At 39.6% G+C, this 25,572-nt stretch overlaps 1 protein-coding gene across 3 annotated transcripts in view; it reads left to right on the top strand.

Moving 5' to 3' along the window:
* Window positions 1–25,572, top strand: part of gbf1 (golgi brefeldin A resistant guanine nucleotide exchange factor 1) — a 66,876-nt gene that overhangs the window by 9,337 nt on the left and 31,967 nt on the right. For all 3 annotated transcript variants that reach the window (XM_058056269.2, XM_058056270.2, XM_078798895.1), the window contains exon 4: window positions 19,860–19,991. In XM_058056269.2, coding sequence (XP_057912252.2) covers window positions 19,860–19,991 — 132 coding nt within the window. The remainder of the gene's footprint in view (window positions 1–19,859; window positions 19,992–25,572) is intronic.

A 25,572-nucleotide genomic window follows, 5' to 3' on the forward strand; every position in this document is an offset into this window, starting at 1 on the left:
TCTTCCTGGTGTTTTTCTTCTTCTGTTGTTTATTAGCGGTTAGCAAGCAGCTTTCGGTGTGCATTATCTAAACCCTTCTATACTTTTATTCACAAGTCCAGTTTTATTCAAAAAGAAAATACATATCTATATAAAACATGTCCCGAGTTTAATGATAAAATATTAGTAAGATTGAATTTGATCTTTTCCTGTTTAAATTCATCCCGGGTGCGTTCTTTCAGCGCATGCTCCGATATGACGTAAGCTAGACGTAAGAGACGGCACTGGACTGCTGCGGAAACTTTGTTATTAATCCAAACTAAATTTCAAGACTGGATGTTGTGATTCCAACAAGTGAAAGAAAAACTCGAGGAAGTCGGTATCACGTGATGTTGATGTTTACATTTTACTGCGAATGCATCATTGACTATTCTGGTTGATTATAGCGCCGCATGTAGACAAGAGATCGGAATATTCCTTTCTATGTATACCATTGTTTTCGGAAAGGTCATTTGGAAAGATTCCATTCGGAAAAAGAAAAACTCATTTACCGTGGCTACTGCTGACTTTTCCCATTTACAGTATACATTTATTTCTAACTAGCTACCAGACCCCTTTGAAGTCGTAGTATCAAAACGGAATATTTTCTTGAACAAATACCTAGAGGTATTGGCTAAAAGGTTCATAATGAAACGTGTTCATGGGAGCCCCCCCTCTCTCCTAAGTGAATTGGTGTATTACCTGATTTTAGGGTCCTATCAAATCTGTTTTATTTTGTCCTAAATTCTGTTTTTCCCGTTTTGATTTTCTTTAAAATTCTGTTACCGTTGACGATGATTTTTGATTATAGGTTGTGTGCTCTGTGTTCCTTCGCTTCACGGTCACGGCATTTCATTCACACGGTCAATTACGGCAAAGATTCAGTTTTTATTGACCAATTCTGTCCGTGATTCTGTTTTATAAGGGGAATCCAGGGCCCTGATGTTTTCCCATGACCTAATCCTCGCTAAGACAAGCTGTCTCATTTGTTGCGTTTTATCCTCCTGTCAGTCATCAGACATAATGCCTACGCGACGCCTGTCTTGGTCTCCTTTCAAGGTCGCGTTTTGTGTGCGCACACGCATGTATGGGTTGCGTCAGACCTCAGCTGTGGTCAACCAGGCACTGGTGGGCCCCGCCGGGGTCACAGTCTGAGCACTTGGGAACACCCCCTCCCCTGTCTCTGCCATCTGATCTTTGCACATATATCACTCCCAATTGAAGCAGGGCAGGCAGCTGGCCGTTGCGGCCCAAGAGCTAGCATAGTTCATGCGGCTCTGCCACTTATGCAAATATGTTTACTGCTGCTGGCATTCAGAGCCCAGCGTCCACCTCGTGCCAATTCTTTACATGTCTGCCCGCCCGGCCGTGGCGCATGTAGGCTTGACGTATGAGATCATGGAAGAGATGCTCAGTCTTGCTGGGTGTGTTATTTTTATGACAATGCATAAATCCGCACTGAGTTGCTGTGTTGGCTGATGATCCTTTTGAGCGTCCGCTCTCGTGTCCGCATATTCATTAGCTACCAGATTGAAGGGGAAAGCACACACACATACACACACACGTAGTGCAGGAAGATAACGTACAATCAAACCGACTTATATGTTGATAGAACGCACACAGCAATGAGTTACGTCATACTTCCTGCTCGATGCTCTCTGCACTGTGCAGGCACTGTGAGGCATTCAGATGCACTCGGAATTGTGACACCCTAGTTGTTTTCACATTTTCACTTTGGGAATCAAGGATCTAAACTCAATTTACCTGGGGGCCACTGGAGCTAGGGTCTGTGCAAGACTGGTCCGCATCAGGTTTTCCAAAAAAAAACCAAAAAACGCATTTATTAAAAACAGAAAAATATACAAACTTTTTCAGTGCTTTGGTTCCGATTTTCTACAAGAAAAGCTCTGATAAAACATTCCACTGTTCTCAAATATCTTAATTTTTATTTTTCTGCACAAAATAAGATGAAAAATAAATAAACAAATCACGAATAAAGAAAATCAATCAATCAGTAATAAATAAATATAATAATAATAATAAAAACATATAGTTGGTGGGTAGACAAATGATTTTTTTCAGATTAAAATGAACAAAGCATTATTAGAGCCCTGTAGACATGACAAAACACGACTATAGTCACATTTATACTCTTTTTATTTACAACATATTGCGCAACTGCAGGGTCTTGAGAGACATGCTAACTCGCAAACTAGAGAGCTAGCGACCTAAACGGTAGCCTCCAAGTTATTTCCTTTCAACTTAAATAGCCAAAAACTTACCACTTCCACACGGATAGGGAGGATAACTATTAACAGTTATTTAACCTTTTAACATGAACATGAATGAAAGGTAATCATTTTTTCTGGGTACATGATACCATACAGCATCCATATCAAACTTTAAACATTAAACTTTCATATCAAGGCGGGGGCCTCAAACTAGTGTCCTGCGGGCCACATTTGGCCCACGGGCCGCATGTTTGAGACCCCTGCTATAACTGCAACATTTCCTTCCGCTCCCTCTGTGAAGTTTAGCATTGCAATAATCACCATTGTCGGCCCCCCAGATGAGTCCTGCGGTTGAATGTCTTCTGGCAGAGGGTGTCAGATCATGGTTGCCGTGACAGAAGCAGAGATTGATCAGATAGAAATCAGTGGATTTATAGCTGACTGTGGTGTCGTGGGTTATGTAGCAGTAAAACTCCTTCTCACAAGTGCTGTGCCCATCACAGACAGGTTGCCATTTTAGCTGGGTAGTTGCTGTAAATTTGGAGAGTTAACGTTGTCCTAACGAGAGAATGACAAGCAGGGCTTACGGCCGGTGTGAAAAAAGGATGCAACTGTTGTCCTGTGTCAACAATGTGCTGAGTGGAAGGAGTGCAGCAGCAGAGGGCTATTAATCATGCATGCCTAGATGTCTGCAGGATGGGGGTGGGGAGTGGCTGAGCTTTAGAGGAACGAGTGCTTGTTGAGGGTCCTGTGATGGATCTTGATGTCTTGACAGAAACAGCAGGCAAAATAAGAGTAGACAATAGAAAACCTATTTATGATCTTCTAAATATGCTTTTAACATGATTAAAGCCCTCTAGACATGAAATAACACCCCTATAGTCACCTTTACATTAGAAAATAAGACTTGTGTTTGTGTGCGTTGCTATAAATATGTTCCGGTGCCGCAATGTAAAACACTACAGCCTATTTTAGTTAGTTCATAATTGCCTAATAAATACCTCATCAGGCATTTGACTTCATAAACTTACAGTATGAAGAAGTAAAAATGTATTACAGTGGCGAGCGGACAGGAAGTCGCGTTCATTGGGGGTTCAGAGTTGCGTTTTAACTCGGATTGCTGCCACATCAGTATCTTGTGTTTTTAGGATGGGTTTTTTATTAGAGACGATCGGGTCTGTTGTGTGACCGTTCAAAGCTGCAATAAAAGTCTGGTGCTTGTGTGTCTCAGCTAACATTACAGTAACATTACCGAACCCCTAGGGCAGGGGTCTCAAACTCAATTTACCTAGGGGGGCCACTGGAGCTAGAGTCTGGGCAAGGCTGGGCCGCATCATGTTTTCCAAAAAAAAAAAAAAAATGCATTTATTAAAAACAGAAAAATATTCAAACTTTTTCAGTGCTTTGGTTCCGATTTTCTACAATAAAAGCTCTGATAAAACATTCCACTGTTCTTAAAATATCTTTTATATTTCTGCACAAAATAAGATGAAAAATAAATAAACAAATCAAGAATAAAGAAAATCAATCAATCAGTAATAAATAAATATAATAATAATAATAATAAAACAGCAAATAATAAAAACTTAAGAAACCACATATAGTTGGTGGGTAGACAAATAATTTTTTTCAGATTAAAATGAACAAAGCATTATTAGAGCCCTGTAGACATGACAAAACACGACTATAGTCACATTTATACTCTTTTTATTTACAACATATTGCGCAACTGCAGGGTCTTGAGACACATGCTAACTAGAGAGCTAGCGACCTAAACGGTAGCCTTCAAGTTATTTCCTTTCAACTTAAATAGCCAAAAACATACCACTTCCACACGGATAGGGAGGATAACTATTAACAGTTATTTAACCTTTAACATGAACATGAATCAAACGTAATAATTTTTTCTGGGTACATGATACCATACAGCATCCATATCAAACTTGCGCGGGCCGCACTAACATTAAACTTTCATATCAAGGCGGGGGCCTCAAACTAGTGTCTGCGTGTTTTGGACTCTTAAGGACCAAATGTAGTCTTATCGAAGCCTTGTTATTGGGACACATGTGTCAGATGGATGATATTTGAATGTTTCGTAACGCACATGTTCATTAGCGGCTAAGCATCAGACCCCCGTCACCCAGCTCACATAAACCCCCAACTAATGAGTGCTAGCTGCTAGCATTTGTGAAGGTTTGCTTTGGTATGTCTCAGCAGCCTTTTGTCACCACGGGTCTGCTCTAAAAACAGACTTGTGCTCGGCAAGTGATGACACTCGGACCGGCTGGACAGCATTTAGAAAACGGACTATTCATGATGGTATTGACAATATCCGCAGACGACTAGTTTAAGTTTCAGCGTGTTAATGAGCATGCCTCTAAGTTTAGCCCCCATGCTGGTGCGGGATCCGGGGTGCAAGATCTGAATGCAGTTGGCATGCCCCACCATGAGGGACTGACGGATGAGTCCAGTATTCAGCTGAGTGTTATTCTGGAATAAAAACTTTCAGAAATAATAATAATTATAAGAATTATTATTATTATTATATAATAATTATATAATAATTATTATTATATAATAATAATTCCAACATAAAATTTGGGACTGTTGTCATCATCATCATCATCATTACGGGGGTTGCGGCGTACCTAATAAATTTTTGAAAAAAGAAACGTACATGACATGAACAAAGTACAACCTTTGGCGGCACTGGCTCTCTGTGATGTCACAGAGCGCCAGGCTTCCTGATATGGGGGTGCACTGTCGGCCTGATACGCTAACTGTTTATTTTCTATAAGTAATGCAGTCCCTTTCAAATAGTGGGGCAGGAAAATAATTGAGACGCACTGAAGTAATGGAACAAAAGCGCTTGTCTGTGTAGCATTATAGAGTGCGCATGCAGGGAGCAAATACAAGCTCACCAGTTTTTTTTTACTGGTAGTCCCGTAAAAAAGGTATAATGACCACATTACATGTTACAGATGCTGTAGAAAACCTAAACGCTAAAATGCTAAAGCTACTTACCATTGAGCCACATCCTCTCCTCTTGAGAAACTTGCTAGCCATTCTCTTCTTTTGGATCAAATTCGGGATCCAACACATACGGCTGTATGGTAAAAGCGGACATTTTTAAAAAGATAAAGCGGCATTTACAGTGTGTGTACATTAAAATTTCCACGCTTTTATGTCTTAAAACTGCACCAAACATAATCTCTTTTTTTGTGCACTTGCATCATCACCTCTTTTTGCCTCCCAACCAAAAAAACGTATAAATACGTCCTGGGCAGCAAATGACTTAAGAGCAAGAAGACGAGTAGTCCTAGATACACGAGTAAGACAATATTTTTGTTGTCCTGTTTAATTCCCTGCCAATATACTTGCTTTTACAAATTGGAAGCACCTTTTTTAAGGCTTGTGGAGGGATTGAGGGGTGGTGAAGGGTGGCCAGGACCAGCCGCAGGCAGGGGTCAAAGGGCGATGAACTTGTGAACAAGTGGACTTTAGGGTCAAACCAACCAAGAGTTCACAGCATGAATTCCTCTCAACACGGCCAAGTTGTTTTTTCTCAGTTTGATGTTACATATATGTATAAATGTATAGGTACTCGCCACTAGGCCTGTCACAATAATACATAAATCGATGAAATTCTGCGGGAAAAATTGATTTTGTGTTTGTTTCCTCTCCCTCTCCTCATCGCCACACAGACTCGGTTCACCGTGCACCGTGGTGAAGTTGGTTAGATATTGGTCAATGCTAGTTCCTTCTCACTGGTGTGAGGAGCTTGCACGGGAAGTGTGCCTCTAATCGCTGGCTGTTTATACAAGGGAGCGTCAATAAATTACTATTGCGTTGAAGAGAGTTGGAAATGTATCCATTTATCAAATGATTAGTACTAGCCTAATACTAAAAGTATTTGGACCAACAAAATGTGCTCTCGTGACTGGTCTGCTCACCGCTAATGAATGAACGTAAGATGATCCCAGTCACAGTGTGAGTTTCACTTCCAACTATGATGCGTTCAAGGACGCCTGACCATTGTAGGAAATCTCAGTTAAAACATTATCGGTGAATCATAAAGACATAACATATTTAAACAGTGGTGTCTGTCTGCCGACTTTCAGAGGGAAAATAATCCATTGAATTATGAATTATGTGGGGATGGACTGTGTTTAATCTGTTTAATCCTGGAACGAAGCCTAGAACTGCCATGTCATACTGGGGGTGTCACAAGATCTGGCAAGATTAAATCATGACAAGATTTCTCCGTCAGTCGTAGGCACTACGACCGAGGACAATAATAAATCCAATAATTCCCACAATGCATAGAAACACAGTGAAGAATTCATAATATATTGCCATGTGTTGGCAGGAAGAGGGTTCTTTGTTCCACAGAACAATGGCATGAACGGAGTGAGCCCTTTTGTCAGTCATGCAGTCTCTTTGTCTGGGCGGGTGCAGGCGGGGCCGCTAGGATACACACAGAGTATAGTTATCTTAGTATCTTCATAGACTTTTGCTATTAAAAAAAATAATGTAAATCCAATGAGTCGGTCTCAAAAAGTGACATTACAGTAAAGTCTCGTTATATCGATATCGGTTATAACGAATTACTACTTATTACGATACTATTTTCATTTCCCGGCAAATTTCTAGTCTTTTATGATATAATTAGCTCTGTTAATACGATACCCGGTTATTATGATAATCCGGTTACTAGGATGCCCTTTTCATCTCCCGCCAGCCAATTTGGTCTGCTTATATCGATACAAAAGCAGCTTAAATCAATCTTTGCTTAAGGATTTCAATACCAAAAAAGAACACGGCGAACGGCTGCTTCCAGTCAACTTTATTTTTCACACTTCCACCACCAGAGTGCAGCACACACAGCGGAAAAGTCCCTCGCGCCTACCCCTCCGGGTGGCAACACCTTCCCTATCGATAGTTCCCGGGTGAATTATGTCCCGGTAACCGGTAATCACTACAGCGTAAGTTTATTTTTATTTACTGTAGTACAAAATGTATTGTAGTACAAAAGCATGCTAGATACGCAATCCATGAACTCAAGGAGAAAATTACATGCCATATCAAAGATCCGCCCACTTTTAATGCAGTTCGGCGCAGGATCGGATATATGGATAGTCCGGTTATATCAGTATTTTTTCCGACTCCCGAGAATATCGATATAACGAGACTTTACTGTATATGATATTCTTCATATTGTATTCATCATTGATATATTTTTGATGACGTCATAGATGGGCGGCGGAGCTGGCGGTTTCCATGGAGTGGCAAGCTAACAAGGATGGAGTGTGATAAATTAACACAAGAAGACACGCCATGTTGTACGGAAACCAAGGCAACATTTTTTATGTTAACCAAAACACATGCGCTAGCCGTCCTTGTGCTTTTATTCTGTGTCTGTATTATGGACTTTGCGGGAAAAAAGGCGAATTTGTGGAAGATGATGAAAATTTTCGGGGGATTTGACCACAACAAATGAAAACTAGTGTCGGACTACGACTCTGCTGTGGATCGGTGTTTCAGTTGTATTTGCCACCGCCACCCATGACTCCCACAGTACGTGGCATTTTCTTTAAAGGTGACAAAAGCAGTAGGCAATTGTTTTTCTGTTTATAAGAGGTGACATGAGCAGTGGCGCAAGGGGACGAGGAGGCCCTGTGTTGCCATAGCTAAATATACATCCCTGACAGCTCTATAATAGCTTCCAGGAAGTTCAGTCCAAAATAAAAACAAAGCAACATTTCTAGCTGATTGGCTTTCAAAGGCTGCTTTTCCTTGCTGAATGGGAAAAATGTGGACTTCAGCATTCCATGGCCGTGATGCCAGTCAGATTGGATAGGCGCAGCCTTGCGTGCACACAGCATGCTCGGTGTTAGGAGACACATTACACTGCAGAAACAAACTTCATGGGAAAGAGTTTGTCTACATGTTTTCAAAGGGCTCACATCGTAGTCACAGGAAGAGATGGCAACCAGCGCTAAAAGGGAAGCACTATTAGGGAAGCTTTGCTTAGGTGGAGGTTTCGACCCAACAGTACCATGGCACCTTCGTTACGTTCAAGTCGCAAAGTGCTGTACAGTACTTTTGCAAATGTTGCTCTTATTGATTTGGAGCAAACTGCAATGAGTCTCCATTGTTGTTATTCAGCCACATCGGAGGCTTTTCCAGCATCCAGACTTTTTTTTTCTCCTATTTATTTCTCATCATACTCATGGGATTTTTCATGTTTTGACTTTATTCTCATCATCTTTTCAATGTATTCTCATAATATTGGAACTTTTTCATAACCTCATTTTCCAATTATTGCAACTTTATTCTGTTTTGTTTTCAAAAATAACATGATTTGTATTATTCAAATGACATTTCTATCTGATAATACAGTAAAGTCTCGTTATATCGATATCGGTTAAAACGAATTACTACTTATTACGATACTATTTTCATTTCCCGGCAAATTTCTAGTCTTTTATGATATAATTAGCTCCGTTAGTACGATACACGGTTATTATGATAATCCGGTTACTACGATGCCCTTTTCATCTCCCGCCAGCCAATTTGGTCTGCTTATATCGATACAAAAGCAGCTTAAATCAATCTTTGCTTAAGGATTTCAATACCAAAAAAGAACACGGCCAACGGCTGCTTCCAGTCAACTTTATTTTTCACACTTCCACCACCAGAGTGCAGCACACACAGCGGAAAACACCCGTCCCTCGCGCCTACCCCTCCAGGTGGCAACACCTTCCCTATCGATAGTTCCGGGGTGAATTATATTCCGGGGTGAATTATGTCCCGGTAACCGGTAATCACTACAACGTAAGTTTATTTTTATTTACTGTAGTACAAAATGTATTGTAGTACAAAAGCATGCTAGATACGCAATCCATGAACTCAAGGAGAAAATTACATGCCATATCAAAGATCCGCCCACTTTTAATGCAGTTCGGCGCAGGATCGGATATATGGATAGTCCGGTTATATCGCTATTTTTTCCGACTCCCGAGAATATCGATATAACGAGACTTTACTGTATTTCAAATTCTGGTCAAATTTGGACTCTGGTCTCATAAGAATACCAATTTTTTTTTCTTGTTATGTTTTAGCTCTTTTTGTAAATTTCCTTCTGGTAATGATGACTTTATTCTTGTGACATTTCAACTTTTTCATCAGCCTAATTTTGCAAAGATTGCGACTTTATGTGTTGTTTTGATTCTCGTGATATGACCCATCGCCTGTCGGTTTGATAAATAAAGGTTTGATAAATTTTACTATGTTTTTACAGCAGTTGCTTCTACGTTAGTTTTTAACATCATTAGAGCCCTCTAGACACCCATTAACACCCCTATAGTCACCTTTACACTCTTATTACCCATAATAGTAGAAATGAAACTTGTTTACCACTTTCTAAATACACTTTTTAAACATTACTGGAGTCCTCTTGACATGATGTAACACCCTGTAATCACCTTTACACTCCTATGACCCAATGGTAATGGTTTAATTTCATTTAAACCTGCATCAGATTACAATTTAATGCATCCCATAATCAGTTCCCAGTCCAAAAGGAGTAGAAAGAAGCAAAGCTTATTAAATCCTACCCCTCCATCTGGTACTTTTACAGTAACTCTTACATTTGTTCACTTCCTGCTTTCATAATTTAATTTTAAATTTTTATTTTTATTTTTTTACAATGCCATAATGTGTACCATAGTAAGTGTCAATATAGTGATATATATAGCACATCATGACTGGTTCAAGACTCTTCATCCTTGGATTTAGCAAACATCAACTGCTTGTATTGTTTCTTGAATTGGCTCATCGTTGTGCATTGATTGGCTTCCTTACTCAATCCATTCCATAGTTTGATTCCACATACTGAAATGCTATGGCTAGCATAACGTAGTCCTAGCATAGAAGTGTTTCACAGGGCTCTACATTAAAAACATAAATGACTTGCCCATGGGGAATCCTTAAGGTGCGAACTACTTCCCCGAATTTGCCCCAATTTGTGAAGCAAAGGTGAGAAAAATCCACAGAGAAATGGAAGCGCTAGATTTTGTAGCTTGTGCAAAATCAGCACTTGGTATTGGATCTAATGGGTGGTGTTTCATTGTGACCACTTCAAATTGTCACAGTAATGTGACAGTAATGCAGACTGCGGTCTAAATAAACGATTCTGATTGGTCCATTTCAGGATTTGCAAGGATTGGTTTGCAAATTACCACCGGAATTACGCAGTCCGTGTTTTACCAACACCCAACAAGAACCGCAACATCGTTATTGTCGAGCCCTGACTATTGTTTATGTTCTTTTCTGAGTGGCTTCTTCTGGCTTGGGCTAAAGCTGGTCCTAGTATGCCAGACATGTGGATCCACCAGGGAATCATTTATGACAGTTGTCGCCTCGGTCTCCTAAGCCAGTCCGGGACCAGTCCAACCTCTAAGAACAGGGCAGTTCAGTACCCCATTGGGGTGAAACCTGATATGCTTTCCATGGAGCCTGTGTGGCATCAGTGCTTTGAAATGTCCATTGGAAGTAAGCCTTTGTTGTTTGAAAGTGGCTAGCTGTTGCCATGGCCAGTGGAATCTCACCCTCATTACTGATATTACTATTACTACTATACTATTCATCACCCCCCCCCCACAACTCCATGCCACATGTGATATTTCCTTAGACTACCATTTTACATTCATCTGATATCGGCAGCGGATCTTTGGAGACTTTCTCCGTGTCTATAATTATGTCCGGAGTGCCAGGTACACTTGGATCCGAGGTACTTGGACTGGGAGGTTCACTATTTTTTGTCCGCGAGGTGAACCCTTCCCTTTGGATCTCTGCATAGTTGCGGTTGCCAAGCAACACCTTGTCAACAGCGACCGTTGTTAGCCTGTTAGCTTGCTTTTACGACTGTCTTCGATATTTAGTGTTTGTTGTTATAGCGAATATGGTCTCTCACCACTCCATGTTACAGCCCGGAATGTCCCCACGAAGGTTCCGAGATGTTATGGAGGTTATGGAGGCTAAAAGCAGCCACCAGCTAGCTAGCTAGCCTTGTAACGGCTGTCGACTCCTTACAGAATTAAGAATAGAATCGAATTGAATTAAGACAGAGTTGCCACAGAGTTCTCAGCGGAGAAATTGGAGGTGCTGACGCGAGTAATGGTCGGGAATGTTCCCAACAAAAAACTTGCTATGTATTCCCTCAACATGCTATAAAACAAGTTGCAATGTAGATTGATCAATGATTCCTTTGGTTTTTGCAGTGCCAGGGTAGTCTGTTAGCCAGGGGAACACATCCCTTCAACAAGCCTTCCCTTCAGAGCAAAGCGAAACAGCCTAGATTAAAATGAATCCCTCTTAATGCCGTGGCTCATAATATAGTCAGTAGGTGACTGGAGACTAAGCCATCCCACCTAACGACAGCGATTTATTAAACACACACAGAGGACTTGCTGTCAATGCTTAGTGAGATCCGAATCCAGCAGACCCAACTCTTTATTGCTGCACCGTCCAAGTTGGAGTTCTTTCTCGAGTTCTTCACTTTAGGCTCATTTGTGCAGAAGAAAAGACATTTTTTTTTCAAGGCAGGTCAAAAGCATCACCATCATTAATCACCATATGAACTTTACAGCCCATCTTTAAACATTATATTTATTAGCGCTGTCAAAGTTAACGCGTTAATGTTCCTTTAACGGCGGCAACTTTTTCTGGCTCTTGTAGCAAGACCAAAGTTATTTGCATCTACTGTCGCTGTGTTTGACTTATCACCGATTAGGTTTGCAATTGTGATTAAATGTTTTATGACTATTCATTTGTACATTTCATGAAGGAAAGGTGCATTCAAGCAATTCTTTAATAATAATCCTTTCTGAATGTTCCTAAATAGGATTTTTTTACTTACAAACATTTAGAATTTAAAACCAGTAACATAAATAAACAAATCTTATTTTGAGCTGACACAAATAAACAAAAACATAGTTAGTGTGAGAGGTCTCACTTGCTCACATCCGGTATTTGCGGAATGTTTGTGGGCGCGTTTAAGAGCTAATGTGCAAATAATAAAGAAACATCGTAATACAAACATATGCTTGCTGACTGTATTTTTTTTTATAAATAATGGCCCAGCCAATCCCAGGGCACATATAGACAAACAACCATTCACACTCACATTCATACCTATGGACAATTTGGAGTGGCTAATTAACCTAGCATGTTTTTTTTTGGAATGTGGGAGGAAACCGGAGTACCCAGAGAAAACCCACACATGCAAACTCCACACAGAGATGGCCGAGGGTGGAATTGAACCCTGGTCTCCTAGCTGTGAGGTCTGCGCGCTAACCACTATACCGCCGTGCCGCCCCCAACGTTCCCAAATTGATGTAATTTTTGTTCGTTTACCACAAAGATATTTCCCCTACTTATTATCGATAAAAACGTATTTCCGTATGCGATTAAATGTAATTATGAGTTAACTATGGCCCCAAAATGTGATTAATCACGATCTAATATTTAACTCAATTGACAGCCCTAATTTACATTATACATATACATACACAGTGCATATATGTACAGTCGATGATATCGACGCATACACGCAATAATAAAGACGTTGTTGTGATGGGATTGTTCCTGAATGCATCTGGCGGAGGCAAGGAGTGATTGCCGGTATTCCAACACTGTTGTGATGAAAGTGTTGGATATTGTGTCTTATGAGAGCACAGTGGAGTCTGTCTTTACAGTGTGTGCTGTCTGGAATCTCCAACCTCATGGGAATGCCATTAGCGGAGAATTGAAGGAGTGCAACAGGTGAAACAAACAAGGATCTCACACACACACACACACACACACACACACACACACACACACTTGGATGGATTTTCCGCATTTCCCGAGCTCTTATACCCTTGTATTGTTTCAAGCACTACTTTTACATGAAGTATAGTTTACAATGATTACAATTGATTTCTGTATTTCCTTTTGACAGCCATGTTGCTTTATTTGGGTGACTATGGATTTTACCTCTGCGACATAAACACGACGGAAGATACTAGAACTAGCATGCAGTACAGTACATACTGCATTGTGAATGAGTGTACGCATGCATGGATTAAATGATAAAACCTACTTTTTTTTTGATCACAGACACACTGAATAGCTTTTGGAGGTTGGCCAGTTGTGTGCTGAAATAATATGGCCTGTGTGTGAACGATGCAGCATAGAAAATACATTTTATGTGCAGGATAACAGCTGCAGAGCAACACAGTGCCAGCCAGGCTCCAAGACAGGCAAGCAGTGAAAATGGAGTCATGTGTGTTAAATAGGGCTGGTTGTAATAGGTCTGTAACAATAATCATAATACAGTAAAGTCTCGTTATATCGATATCGGTTATAACGAATTACTACTTATTACGATACTATTTTCATTTCCCGGCAAATTTCTAGTCTTTTATGATATAATTAGCTCTGTTAGTACGATACACGGTTATTATGATAATCCGGTTACTACGATGCCCTTTTCATCTCCTGCCAGCCAATTTGGTCTGCTTATATCGATACAAAAGCAGCTTAAGTCAATCTTTGCTTAAGGATTTCAATACCAAAAAAGAACACGGCGAACGGCTGCTTCCAGTCAACTTTTCACACTTCCACCACCAGAGTGCAGCACACACAGCGGAAAACACCCGTCCCTCGCGCCTACCCCTCCGGGTGGCAACACCTTCCCTATCGATAGTTCCGGGGTGAATTATGTCCCGGTAACCGGTAGTAGTACAAACGCATGCTAGATACGCAATCCATGAACTCAAGGAGAAAATTACATGCCATATCAAAGATCCGCCCACTTTTAATGCAGTTCGGCGCAGGATCGGATATATGGATAGTCCGGTTATATCGGTATTTTTTCCGACTCCCGAGAATATCGATATAACGAGACTTTACTGTATAATAATAATAATAAAAAATGAATGAAAATGTACGTCTCCAAATCTCCCACCTCCAAAGAGAACATTGAAGCACAATTGTTCCATAGAAGTACGACTTAAACGGGTTGAGAACCTTATGTCTCCGTGGGTGGAGGCGGGGCCGCTAGCATACACACAGCGTGCGGAAGAGTGTAACATAGTAGACATGAAATGAGTAGATTGCTATAAATGATCATATTTAATCTGCATTTGTTTGTGGACGGGTCAATCTGAGCTTTTTTGTTTGGTATCTCATATCTTTTTGAATTATTTCCAACACAACATGAACTCGACGTCCAAGTGTTGCTTTTATTTGGTGTAGCAGTAAGCACACATGCATGTACTGTACAACACAAATGGAAAAAAAGCACTCACCATGTTTCCTGTGCTCCGTGGAAGTGTGTGTGGGGATTTTAAAGTTAGCGTAAACATCATTATTGCACATGCGCTGATGAACAGATGCATTACGGCGAGTTAATTGAGCTTTGTGCTCATCCCGTGTGGTGTGTTAAAGAGCAGAGTTCCGCCGCCATCTACTGTACGGCATTGGAACAACAAGACACACACACAGTCCCATTATGAAGGGCATGATGCCAAAACTAAATCCAAATGTATTTGTGAAGGCATGAGAAACCTTGCATTTGGATTTAGTAGTTCAAGACCTTACTGAGTCCAGCGATGTCCAAACTTTGATTTCAATATTTTCACTTTATTCTTGTAAAACCACAAACTGATGTTCCAATTTTTGTAGTTTCTTGCTAAATTATATATTGAGAGTGTGCTGCGGGGGCAATAAAATAACAGTTGCATGTCTCAAATGGGCCAAGGGCTACACTTTGGACACCCCAGCCTTAGACTAAAGTTAGAGGGAGGTGTTGTCATTGATAAGCTTTGTTGATGCGGCGTATGTCCTATCAGGAAGCACGGCACTGCAACTGATGGCCTGGTTTCATTTTAGGCAAAAAATAAATCAATAACCATCATTGTTTGGTTTTGGGCTACTTACTGCCTTACATATACACGGGTACGTACGGGAGCCATGATGGGACATGGGCCCTTTTTGACTCGGAGGGGCAGACTATATATTTTACATGTAACAGTCCACCTGGTATTATTGTATCTGTAAAATTGTCAAGCAATCTGCTATTAGTATTTATGATTTTATATTTATATTTAAATATTTAAAAAATAATAAAATATTATAATAATTACAATAAAATTACAATAATAATTATTATATTATTATTATGTAAAATATGCAAATATAACAATAATATTATATATAATTAATATAATAATTAGCATTAATATAATAATTATAATAATCATAGTTCTAATAATAATTATAATAATGTAATAATAATTATTATTATTATGTGCTTGTGTCCCTTTTTTCAGGAGCACTTTGTAAACAACAGACCATGTCAAAAAACGAAATTGATAAAACCATCAAAAGGTTGGCTCAGGCCATGATGCCAGGTTGTATGTTGAGTTTAAATGAAATACTTTGGAAAGATTGGGCGGGCCGTATTCAAACACTTGGCGGGCCGGATGTGGCCCCCGGGCCGTAGTTTGCCCACCCCTGGCTTAGCCGTTTGTCATCATGTCCGATCAGCCAAATCTTCAGTCCATAGGAAAGTGTTGAAACAAGGCCCTGTCCACACGGGAACGTTCTTAGGATATTTTGATTAGCATCCATACTGTGCCTGATTGGTAAATACCATCAATTCTGGTGCAGAAGCAGCAACTTAAAAAAATATATATATACGTACGGCAGAGCAGCTAAAGTCTAACTCATAAACTCAACATAAACCATCTGACCCATGGAGTCATCTGTCAAACACTTTACCAAAAACAGTCAATTCATCACACAGTAACTTAACCAACCAAAAAGATGCACAGTATATAGATATGCTATACAAACATGTCCCAATATGAGTTTAACACAACAAGACGTCATTGTGGACTAGCCGCCTTTTTGACGTTATGGGATTCTATCAATAGCCGTAAAGCTAGCAGGAACACTACACCTAATAAAAATATGAAGACACTACACATGTATTCAAGGTTAAATAAATAGCCCCGCACCACATACTTGAATGGATTTACTGTGAAATGTAAAGCCTGCCTAAATTGAAGAGTAGAGTTGAAGTATAATCCTCCTCTGCTTTTGATGTACTGGCTGCCCTCCTCAGCACCAAGACTGTCCTGTTTGGATAACTCCTGACTCTGCTTAGATAGCCTTCCGATCATCCTGTGGGCTCCAGATGTGTTTTATGCTCAGGTTTTGCTACAATGTGGGCATTGTTTGTATTTCGTTGTCTGCATAATAATGTCTGTCTGCAAGCTCGCTTTCATTGTAAGCCCTTTCTGCTTCACTGCCAATAGATGTGCATGTGTTAAAGATGGCTCCTGTTTCTGCAGTAAGCCAGCTTCATCCTGAGCTGCTCTCACGGGGGCAAAGGTTCACCCCCCCCACCCCCAACCTCCCAAACTCCCCCTCTTTTTTCTCTTTTTGCTGAGTTCACTTGGAATGCTAATCCACACAGGGCAGGACGCTCTCGCTACCTCGTCAAGCAGAAAGACGGGCTCGGGCCCGCGGTCGCTCGCTATTGGCACACGGCTAGATTTCAGAAATTATGCTCATCTTGGCCTTGCACAGAAGTTACTTTTATATGAGTCGTCACTATGACTTAAATATGTTATATGTTCCATATGTTTAATACAGTAAAGTCTCGTTATATCGATATCGGTTAAAACGAATTACTACTTATTACGATACTATTTTCATTTCCTGGCAAATTTCTAGTCTTTTATGATATAATTAGCTCTGTTAGTACGATACCTGGTTATTATGATAATCCGGTTACTACGATGCCCTTTTCATCTCCCGCCAGCCAATTTGGTCTGCTTATATCGATACAAAAGCAGCTTAAATCAATCTTTGCTTAAGGATTTCAATACCAAAATGCAGCCCAAATGTGGCCCGCAGGACATGAGTTTGAGGCCCCCGCCTTGATATGAAAGTTTAATGTTAGTGTGGCCCGCGCAAGTATGGTATCATGTACCCAGAAAAAATTATTACGTTTGATTCATGTTCATGTTAAAGGTTAAATAACTGTTAATAGTTATCCTCCCTATCCGTGTGGAAGTGGTATGTTTTTGGCTTTTTAAGTTTAAAGGAAATAACTTGGAGGCTACCGTTTAGGTCGCTAGCTCTCTAGTTTGCGAGTTAGCATGTGTCTCAAGACCCTGCAGTTGCGCAATATGTTGTAAAAAAAAAAAAAAAGTGACTATAGTGTTTTGTACACCCTGGACTGGTCGCCAGCCAATCACAGGGCAAATATAGACAATTCACACTCACATTCATACCTATGGACAATATGGAGTGGCTAATTAACCTAGCATGTTTTTGGAATGTGGGAGGAAACCGGAGAAAACCCACGCATGCACGGGGAGAACATGCAAACTCCACACAGAGATGGCCGAGTGTGGAAGTGAACTCTGGTCTCCTAGCTGTGAGGTCTGTGCGCTAACCACTAGACCACTGTGCCGCCCTCAATCAAATGTTAATAAAAACAATTGGTAAAAATCGAGCAAAGGCAGACAAAGCTTTTGTACTGACATGACCATGATTTTGTAGCCTTTTTACAAAAGAAACATTTCTCCAAGATACAGATACAAAACCTTCCAATGCTCTTTTCTCGTGGTCTGGATTGGTCTATCAGTGTGGAATGATTGCCTCACCGTGACCAGGGCTTGAGTGGAAAAGTGAGCCCCATTGAGGCTTTATTTAAGGTGACGGCCAGCCAGATCAATACCACAATCTCTCTGGGCTTTGGCAAAGCAGGCGGAGTACTTACAGCGTGATCACGTCTGATCAAGTCTTCATCAGGATCTATTGACGGATTGATTAGAGCGCCCGGCTTCCACCGATACTAACTTGTTGTTGTTGTTGTTGTTGTTGTTGTTGACCACTGAAAGTCGTGGGACAATAAATTGCCTTTTTATTCCTTTATCTTTGAATCTAGTAATGTAGTTTTTTTTAACAGTATGTAGTAGTGTTATGACAACATGAAGTACTTCATATGGATGAATCCGTGTGTCACCTTTAACACAAAGTACATCGAAGCCAAGGTGAAAAGAGAGCCCGATGCAGTACGTTGGAATAAGAATAGACCGGACATTTTAGAAGCCCAGCTGGTACGATGTTGAGTGGAGCAAGTCCACGCCATCGCTGTGACATGTACGCCACATTTCACCGTGAAATGTCCCAGTCGTTTTTTTACTTGGCTCTTTCTGTTTGTTTGTTTTTTTTTTTGCCATGGCCTCATGACCCTCGTTCACTCTTGGAAGATAGCTGAGAAAGAGAGGTTGTTGAAGTCATGAAAGGTTGAAGATGGCAATGAAATGATGACATGAGAAGATATATGCCGCATTGAGCTCTGTCCTTGACTTTAACTTTCATTTACCCGTGCTTGACATGTCAGTGCTAAACCAACCATACTCTATTTTGGACTCTTTGAACTGTAAATATATACAATAAATATATACACTCCTGATCAAGATGTTGATGAGAGGTTGAAGAGCACAACCTTTAAGCGGCAACGTCTTTGTGAAAATGTGTATTGAATGTGATTTATTGTCAGGTATTCACACTGTCATCACCTCTTTATTGCTCTCTTGTTCTACCATATCTTTCTTATTGTGTGGAAATATGGGCTAATAACTATAAAAGCAATCTTCACTCGTTAAATGTACTGCAAAAAAGGCCAGTAAGGATAATTCATAATGCCGCCTACAGAGAACATACTAACTACTTATTTCTAAATTCACAATTTAAAACACTTCTATGCTAGGACTATGTTAAAAAGCCATAGCATTTCAGTATGTGGAATCAAACTATGGGATTGAGTAAGGAAATCAAACACTGCACAATGATGAGCCAATTCAAGAAACAATACAAGCAGTCGATGTTTGCTAAATCCAAGGATGAAGAGTCTAGAACCAGTCATGATGTGCTATATATATCACTATATTGACACTTACTATGGTACACATTATGGCATTGGATGCTCATATCACAGAGTACTTCAGTACGTGACAAAAAAATTTAATTAAAAAAAAATTAAAATAAAAAACAAATACAAAAAAATTAATAAAATAAAGTAAAAAAAATTTAAAACTTCAATTATATTAGGAAAGCAGGAAGTGAACAAATGTAAGAGTTAGTGATTGTAAAAGTACCAAATAGTTGGGTAGGATTTAATAAGCTTTGCTTCTTCCTACTCCTTTTGGACATGAAGTGCTATATATATATCACTATATTGACAGTTACCATGGTACCCATTATGGCATTGGATGCTCATATCACCTCCTACTTCAGTATGTGACAAAAAATAAATAAAAATACAAAATAATAATAATTAAAAAAAAAAACTTTATCTTATTAGAAAGGCAGGAAGTGAACAAATGTAATGAGGTTTTAGGGGGGTTTTAACCTGTGGTCCTTAAGACCTCCTAATGATCCAACAGTGCAAAGTGTGTGTACGTGTATATAATTCATATTTTTTATGCCATGATGTATGACTACATATCTGATATGTCCCTCTGCTTCCTTCATTGACAGAGCTGTCAGATGTGGAACCCAATGTCTTTCTAAGACCCTTCCTAGAGGTTGTGCGATCGGAGGACACCACGGGACCAATAACGGGTCTCGCCTTGACGTCTGTCAACAAGTTCCTATCGTACGGCCTAATCGGTAAGCTGTTTGGCTATCCTGCTTCTTACAAATTCCTCGCCGTATTAGCCATTTCATCACTTACTGTACACAGGAAGTACATGATTCGTGGTTCATTCGTGTTAAAGACATCCTGGAAAATGATTGGCCAACGACAACACTGCACTCCTATATAAAGAGTCCATTCCAGACTGTTACTGTTTATAGCCCATGTGATTACAGAGTGTGTGCTAACATGCTAGCAAAGTAGCATGGAGTGATATCAGCCGTATGCGCACCAGGGGACATTCTTTTCAACCCCCGAAACACGATCCCAAACACGTATTTATAAATCTTTTAGGGTTTTTGTGTGTGCAAAAGACATAAAGAGGTGACGATGCAACTGCTTAATATTAGAGCTGGTGTTCGGTGCAGTATGAAGCTTTAAAAACGGCCACAAGGGGGCAGAGGTGCATTCTCCCAAGTCATAGATGCAGTAGCATACACAAGGTTACCCGTTGAAGGGACACTTAAACACATGCACACACATAGATAAATAGATTGTAATTAATCTTTTGGTATGTACCATCTCAATATAGCCCCCCGAAGGACAATATTCTGTGTGCCTGGGAAAATCAATGAAAATGGTGAAAAATGGCCGGCATTGAAAGAGTTAATAAGAGCTGCAGTGGAGGCATCAGTACAAGTTCAACATCTGTTGTCAAGCACTGCCATCTCCTGGCCGTGGATCCAAAAGCTTCTTGTGCTAATCAGGGTGCTGCCGTCACGAGTCTATACAGGAAGATCATTATATAAAGGTATCAGTCCTTTTGGCTGCTTTTATTCTTCTTAAACAACCACAAGTTCTACCGGAGAAGAAAATAAATCTTCAAACACAACGCATGCATCAGGTGAAAAGTCGAAGAAGCCTTTTCCTTTTAAAGTGCTTAATAAACATTTGTGTTTTTGCTGCTGTCATAGATAACCATCTATGACAGGGGTCTCAAACACGTGGCCCACAGGACACTAGTTTGAGGCCCCCTGCCTTGATATGAAAGTTTAATGTTAGTGCGGCCCGCGCAAGTTTGATATGGATGCTGTATGGCAGGGGTCCCCAAACTTTTTCCAGTGAGGGCCACATGACTTTTCCCTCCTCTGAAGGGGGGCCAGGGTCAGGGTCGTTTGTTTGTTTATGTTCTATGACTGGGGCATGGTGTGGTTGTAGTCACGCTGCTCACAATAGGTTACCATTTCCAGTTCTATGACAGAAAAATGTACATGCTTTATTGTTCAAGGGGCCGGGTCAAATGTGGAAGTGGGCCGTGTCCGGCCCCCGGGCCTTAGTTTGGGGACCACTGCTGTATGGTATCATGTACCCAGAAAAAATTATTACATTTGATTAATGTTCATGTTAAAGGTTAAATACAGTGAAGAAAATAAGTATTTGAACACCGTGCTATTTTGCTATTTCTCCCACTTAGAAATCATGGAGGGGTCTGAAATTTTCATCGTAGGTGCATGTCCACTGTGAGAGAGATAAACTAAAAAGAAAAATCCAGAAATCACAATGCATGATTTTTTAACAATTTATTTGTGTGATACAGCTGCAAATAAGTATTTGAACACCTGAGAAAATGAATGTTAATATTTGGTACAGTAGCCTTTGTTTGCTATTACAGAGGTCAAACGTTTCCTGTAGTTTTTCACCAGGTTTGCACACACTGCAGGAGGGATCTTGGCCCACTCCTCCACACAGATCTTCTCTAGATCAGTCAGGTTTCTGGGCTGTCGCTGAGAAACACGGAGTTTGAGCTCCCTCCAAAGATTTTCGATTGGGTTCAGGTCTGGAGACTGGCTGGGCCATGCTAGAACCTTGATATGCTTCTTACGGAGCCACTCCTTGGTTTTCCTGGCTGTGTGCTTCGGGTCGTTGTCGTGTTGGAAGACCCAGCCACGACCCATCTTCAATGCTCTGACAGAGGGAAGGAGGTTGTTCCCCAAAATCTCACAATACACGGCCCCAGTCATCCTCTCTTTAATGCAGTGCACTCGTCCTGTCCCATGTGCAGAAAAACACCCCCAAAGCATGATGCTACCACCCCCATGCTTCACAGTAGGGATGGTGTTCTTCGGATTGTACTCTTCATTCTTCTTCCTCCAAACACGCTTATTGGAATTATGACCAAAAAGTTCTATTTTGGTCTCATCTGACCATAAAACTTTCTCCCATGACTCCTCTGTATCATCCAAATGGTCATATGCAAACTTAAGACGGGCCTTGACATGTGCTGGTTTAAGCAGGGGAACCTTTCGTGCCATGCATGATTTCACATCATGACGTCTTAGTGTATTACCTACAGTAACCTTGGAAACGGTGGTCCCAGCTCTTTTCAGGTCATTAACCAAGTCCTGTCGTGTAGTTCTGGGCTGATTCCTCACCTTTCTTAGAATCATTGAGACCCCACGAGGTGATATCTTGCATGGGGCTCCACTCCGATTGAGATTGACCGTCATGTTTAGCTTCTTCCATTTTCTAATGATAGCTCCAACAGTGGACCTTTTTTCACCAAGCTGCTTGGTAATTGCTCCGTAGCCCTTTCCAGCCTTGTGGAGGTGTACAATTTTGTCTCTGGTGTCTTTGGACAGCTCTTTGGTCTTCGCCATGTTACAAGTTAAAGTCTTACTGATTGTATGGGGTGGACAGGTGTCTTTATGCAGCTAACGACCTCAAACAGGTGCATCTGATTCAGGATGATACATGGAGTGCAGGTGGACTTCTAATGGGCAGACTAACAGGTCTTTCAGGGTCAGAATTCTAGATGATACACAGGTGTTCAAATACTTATTTGCAGCTGTATCACACAAATAAATTGTTAAAAAATCATGCATTGTGATTTCTGGATTTTTCTTTTTAGTTTATCTCTCTCACAGTGGACATGCACCTACGATGAAAATTTCAGACCCCTCCATGATTTCTAAGTGGGAGAAATAGCAAAATAGCAGGGTGTTCAAATACTTATTTTCTTCACTGTAACTGTTAATAGTTATCCTCCCTATCCGTGTGGAAGTGGTAAGTTTTTGGCTATTTAAGTTTAAAGGAAATTACTTGAAGGCTACCGTTTAGGTTGCCAGCTCTCGAGTTTGCGAGTTAGCATGTGTCTCGAGACCCTGCAGTTGCGCAATATGTTGTAAATAAAAAGAGTATAAATGTGACTATAGTCGTGTTTTGTCATGTCTACAGGGCTCTAATAATGCTTTGTTTATTTTAATCTGAAAAAAATCATTTGTCTACCCACCAACTATATGTTGTATGTCTATAAGTTTTTATTATTTGCCGTTTTATTATTATTATATTTATTTATTACTGATTGATTTTCTTTATTCTTGATTTGTTTATTTATTTTTCATCTTATTTTGTGTAGAAAAATAAAAAGTAAGATATTTGAGAACATTCAACATATTTAAGTTGTATACAGTATTTTGATAATCAAGTGAAAACATAGGAATAAAGTTATCGTATTAGAAGAACATGGTAATGGTTTAATTTCATTTGAACATGCATCAGATTACAAATGAGTGCATCCCATAATCAGTCCCCAGTTCCACATGTCCAAAAGGAGTAGGAAGAAGCAAAACTTATTAAATCCTACCCCTCCATCTGGTACTTTTACAATCACTAACTGTTACATTTGTTCACTTCCTGCTTTCCTAATATAATTGAAGTTTTTACTTCATTTTATTAATTTGTTTTGATTTGTTTTTATTTATTATTATTATTATTATTATATATTTATATATTATATTTATATTATTGTTTATTATTTTATTTGTCATGTACCGAAGTACAAGGTGATATGACCATACAAAGACATAATGGGTACCATTATGTAAAGATTTTTTCCTCTTTTTTTTTATATGTATATTTCACCTCTCATCCTATTTTACTAATATATGAAAGTTTCCAAGTTTCATCCTTTCCTTTTTGGCTCCATGACCCTGGAAGGAGGAAAAAAAAAGGTTTGGACAGCTGTGCTTTATAGTAACTATCCATACCTCTAGCAGTCACTTAGTTTTGGTGGGCTTGGTACTGTTTACGTGGTGACTGGTGCCATGTTTGTCAACCTTTCCATCCGTGCATCTCCTCCACCCTCTCATGACCCTGAATTGCTCCTTTCCGAGGTGATGTGATGAGAAACAAGCTGGCAGGGAGCTTTCCTGCCGCTCCTATTTCAAAAACACCGGATCATGTTCATCTGACAGCCAATTTGTCCAAGTCTCCCCCTAACAGAAGGCCCCATCTGCTCCCAGGGTTTGGAAGAACAAAAAGACCAGTCGGGGCGCCAGTAACTCAGGAGTCCCGCCGTGGAAACACAATAAATAGCAAATAGTACTTCTGGCAGGCTGAGCTCACTTGTGTGCAATTTACTTGTACCCATGTAGCCACAATGCTACATACATACATACATACACGTATGTAAGACTAGAACAACACAAGCTATTGACACTACCGGCATGTCCGTCAGTGTTTCCCACCGTCAAAGCTGATCCAGTAATAACTGTTCTTCTTTCCCTGTTCCACATGTCCAAAAGGAGTAGGAAGAAGCAAAGCTTATTAAATCCTACCCCTCCATCTGGTACTTTTACAATCACTAACTCTTACATTTGTTCACTTCCTGCTTTCCTAATATAGTTTAAGGTTTTTTTTGTTTTATTTTCTTTTCTTTTTGTTTTTTAATCATATTTTTTTTAATGTATACATTCTGATGTATTTATACTTGTAAAGTACTTGTAATAATGTATTTATTTTAATTATTTATTTTTTAATTATTAAAAATTGTATTTTATTATTTTAATATTAAAATGTAGTATTTTATTATTATCCAAAAGAAGTAGGAAGAAACAAAGCTTATTAAATCCTACCCCTCCATTTGGTACTTTTACAATCACTAACTGTTACATTTGTTCACTTCCTGCTTTAAATAAGCTTATTAAAAAGCTTATTAAATCCTACCCCTCCATCTGGTACTACAATCAGTAACTGTTACATTTGTTCACTTCCTGCTTTCCTAATATAGTTTAAGGGTTTTTGTTTTATTTTATTTTATTTTTGTTTTTTTAATCATATTTTTTAAATTTTATACATTTTAATGTATGTATACTTGTAATGTACTTGTAATAATGTGTTTATTTTATTTTTTTATTTTTGATTATTACATTTGTTCACTTCCTGCTTTCCTAATATAGTTTAATTTTTTATTATTTATTTTTTTTATTTTTTATTTTTTTGTCCCGTACCGAAGTACGAGGTGATATGAGCATCCAATGACATCATGGTTACCATAGTAACCGTCAATATAGTGATATGTATAGCACATCATGACTGGTTCAAGACTCTTCATCCTTGTATTTAGCAAACATCAACTGCTTGTATTGTGACACTGATCATATTCACACATGCAACAATCATATAATATTTTACTTTATTATAATATCATAACTTTTTCATTTAAAAACTTGTTTCCTTTATTTTTTCTTTTCATGTTATGACTTTATTTGCCTAATATTTTGTCTTGAACAGCCATTTTCGAGGGTTTTGCCTGATCTCTCAAGGCACACAGAATAG

Source organism: Doryrhamphus excisus, linkage group LG19 (genome assembly GCF_037039965.1).
Source record: "Doryrhamphus excisus strain RoL-2023G ecotype Guam linkage group LG19, RoL_Dexc_Guam_v1.1, whole genome shotgun sequence".
NCBI classification, from domain to species: domain Eukaryota; kingdom Metazoa; phylum Chordata; class Actinopteri; order Syngnathiformes; family Syngnathidae; genus Doryrhamphus; species Doryrhamphus excisus.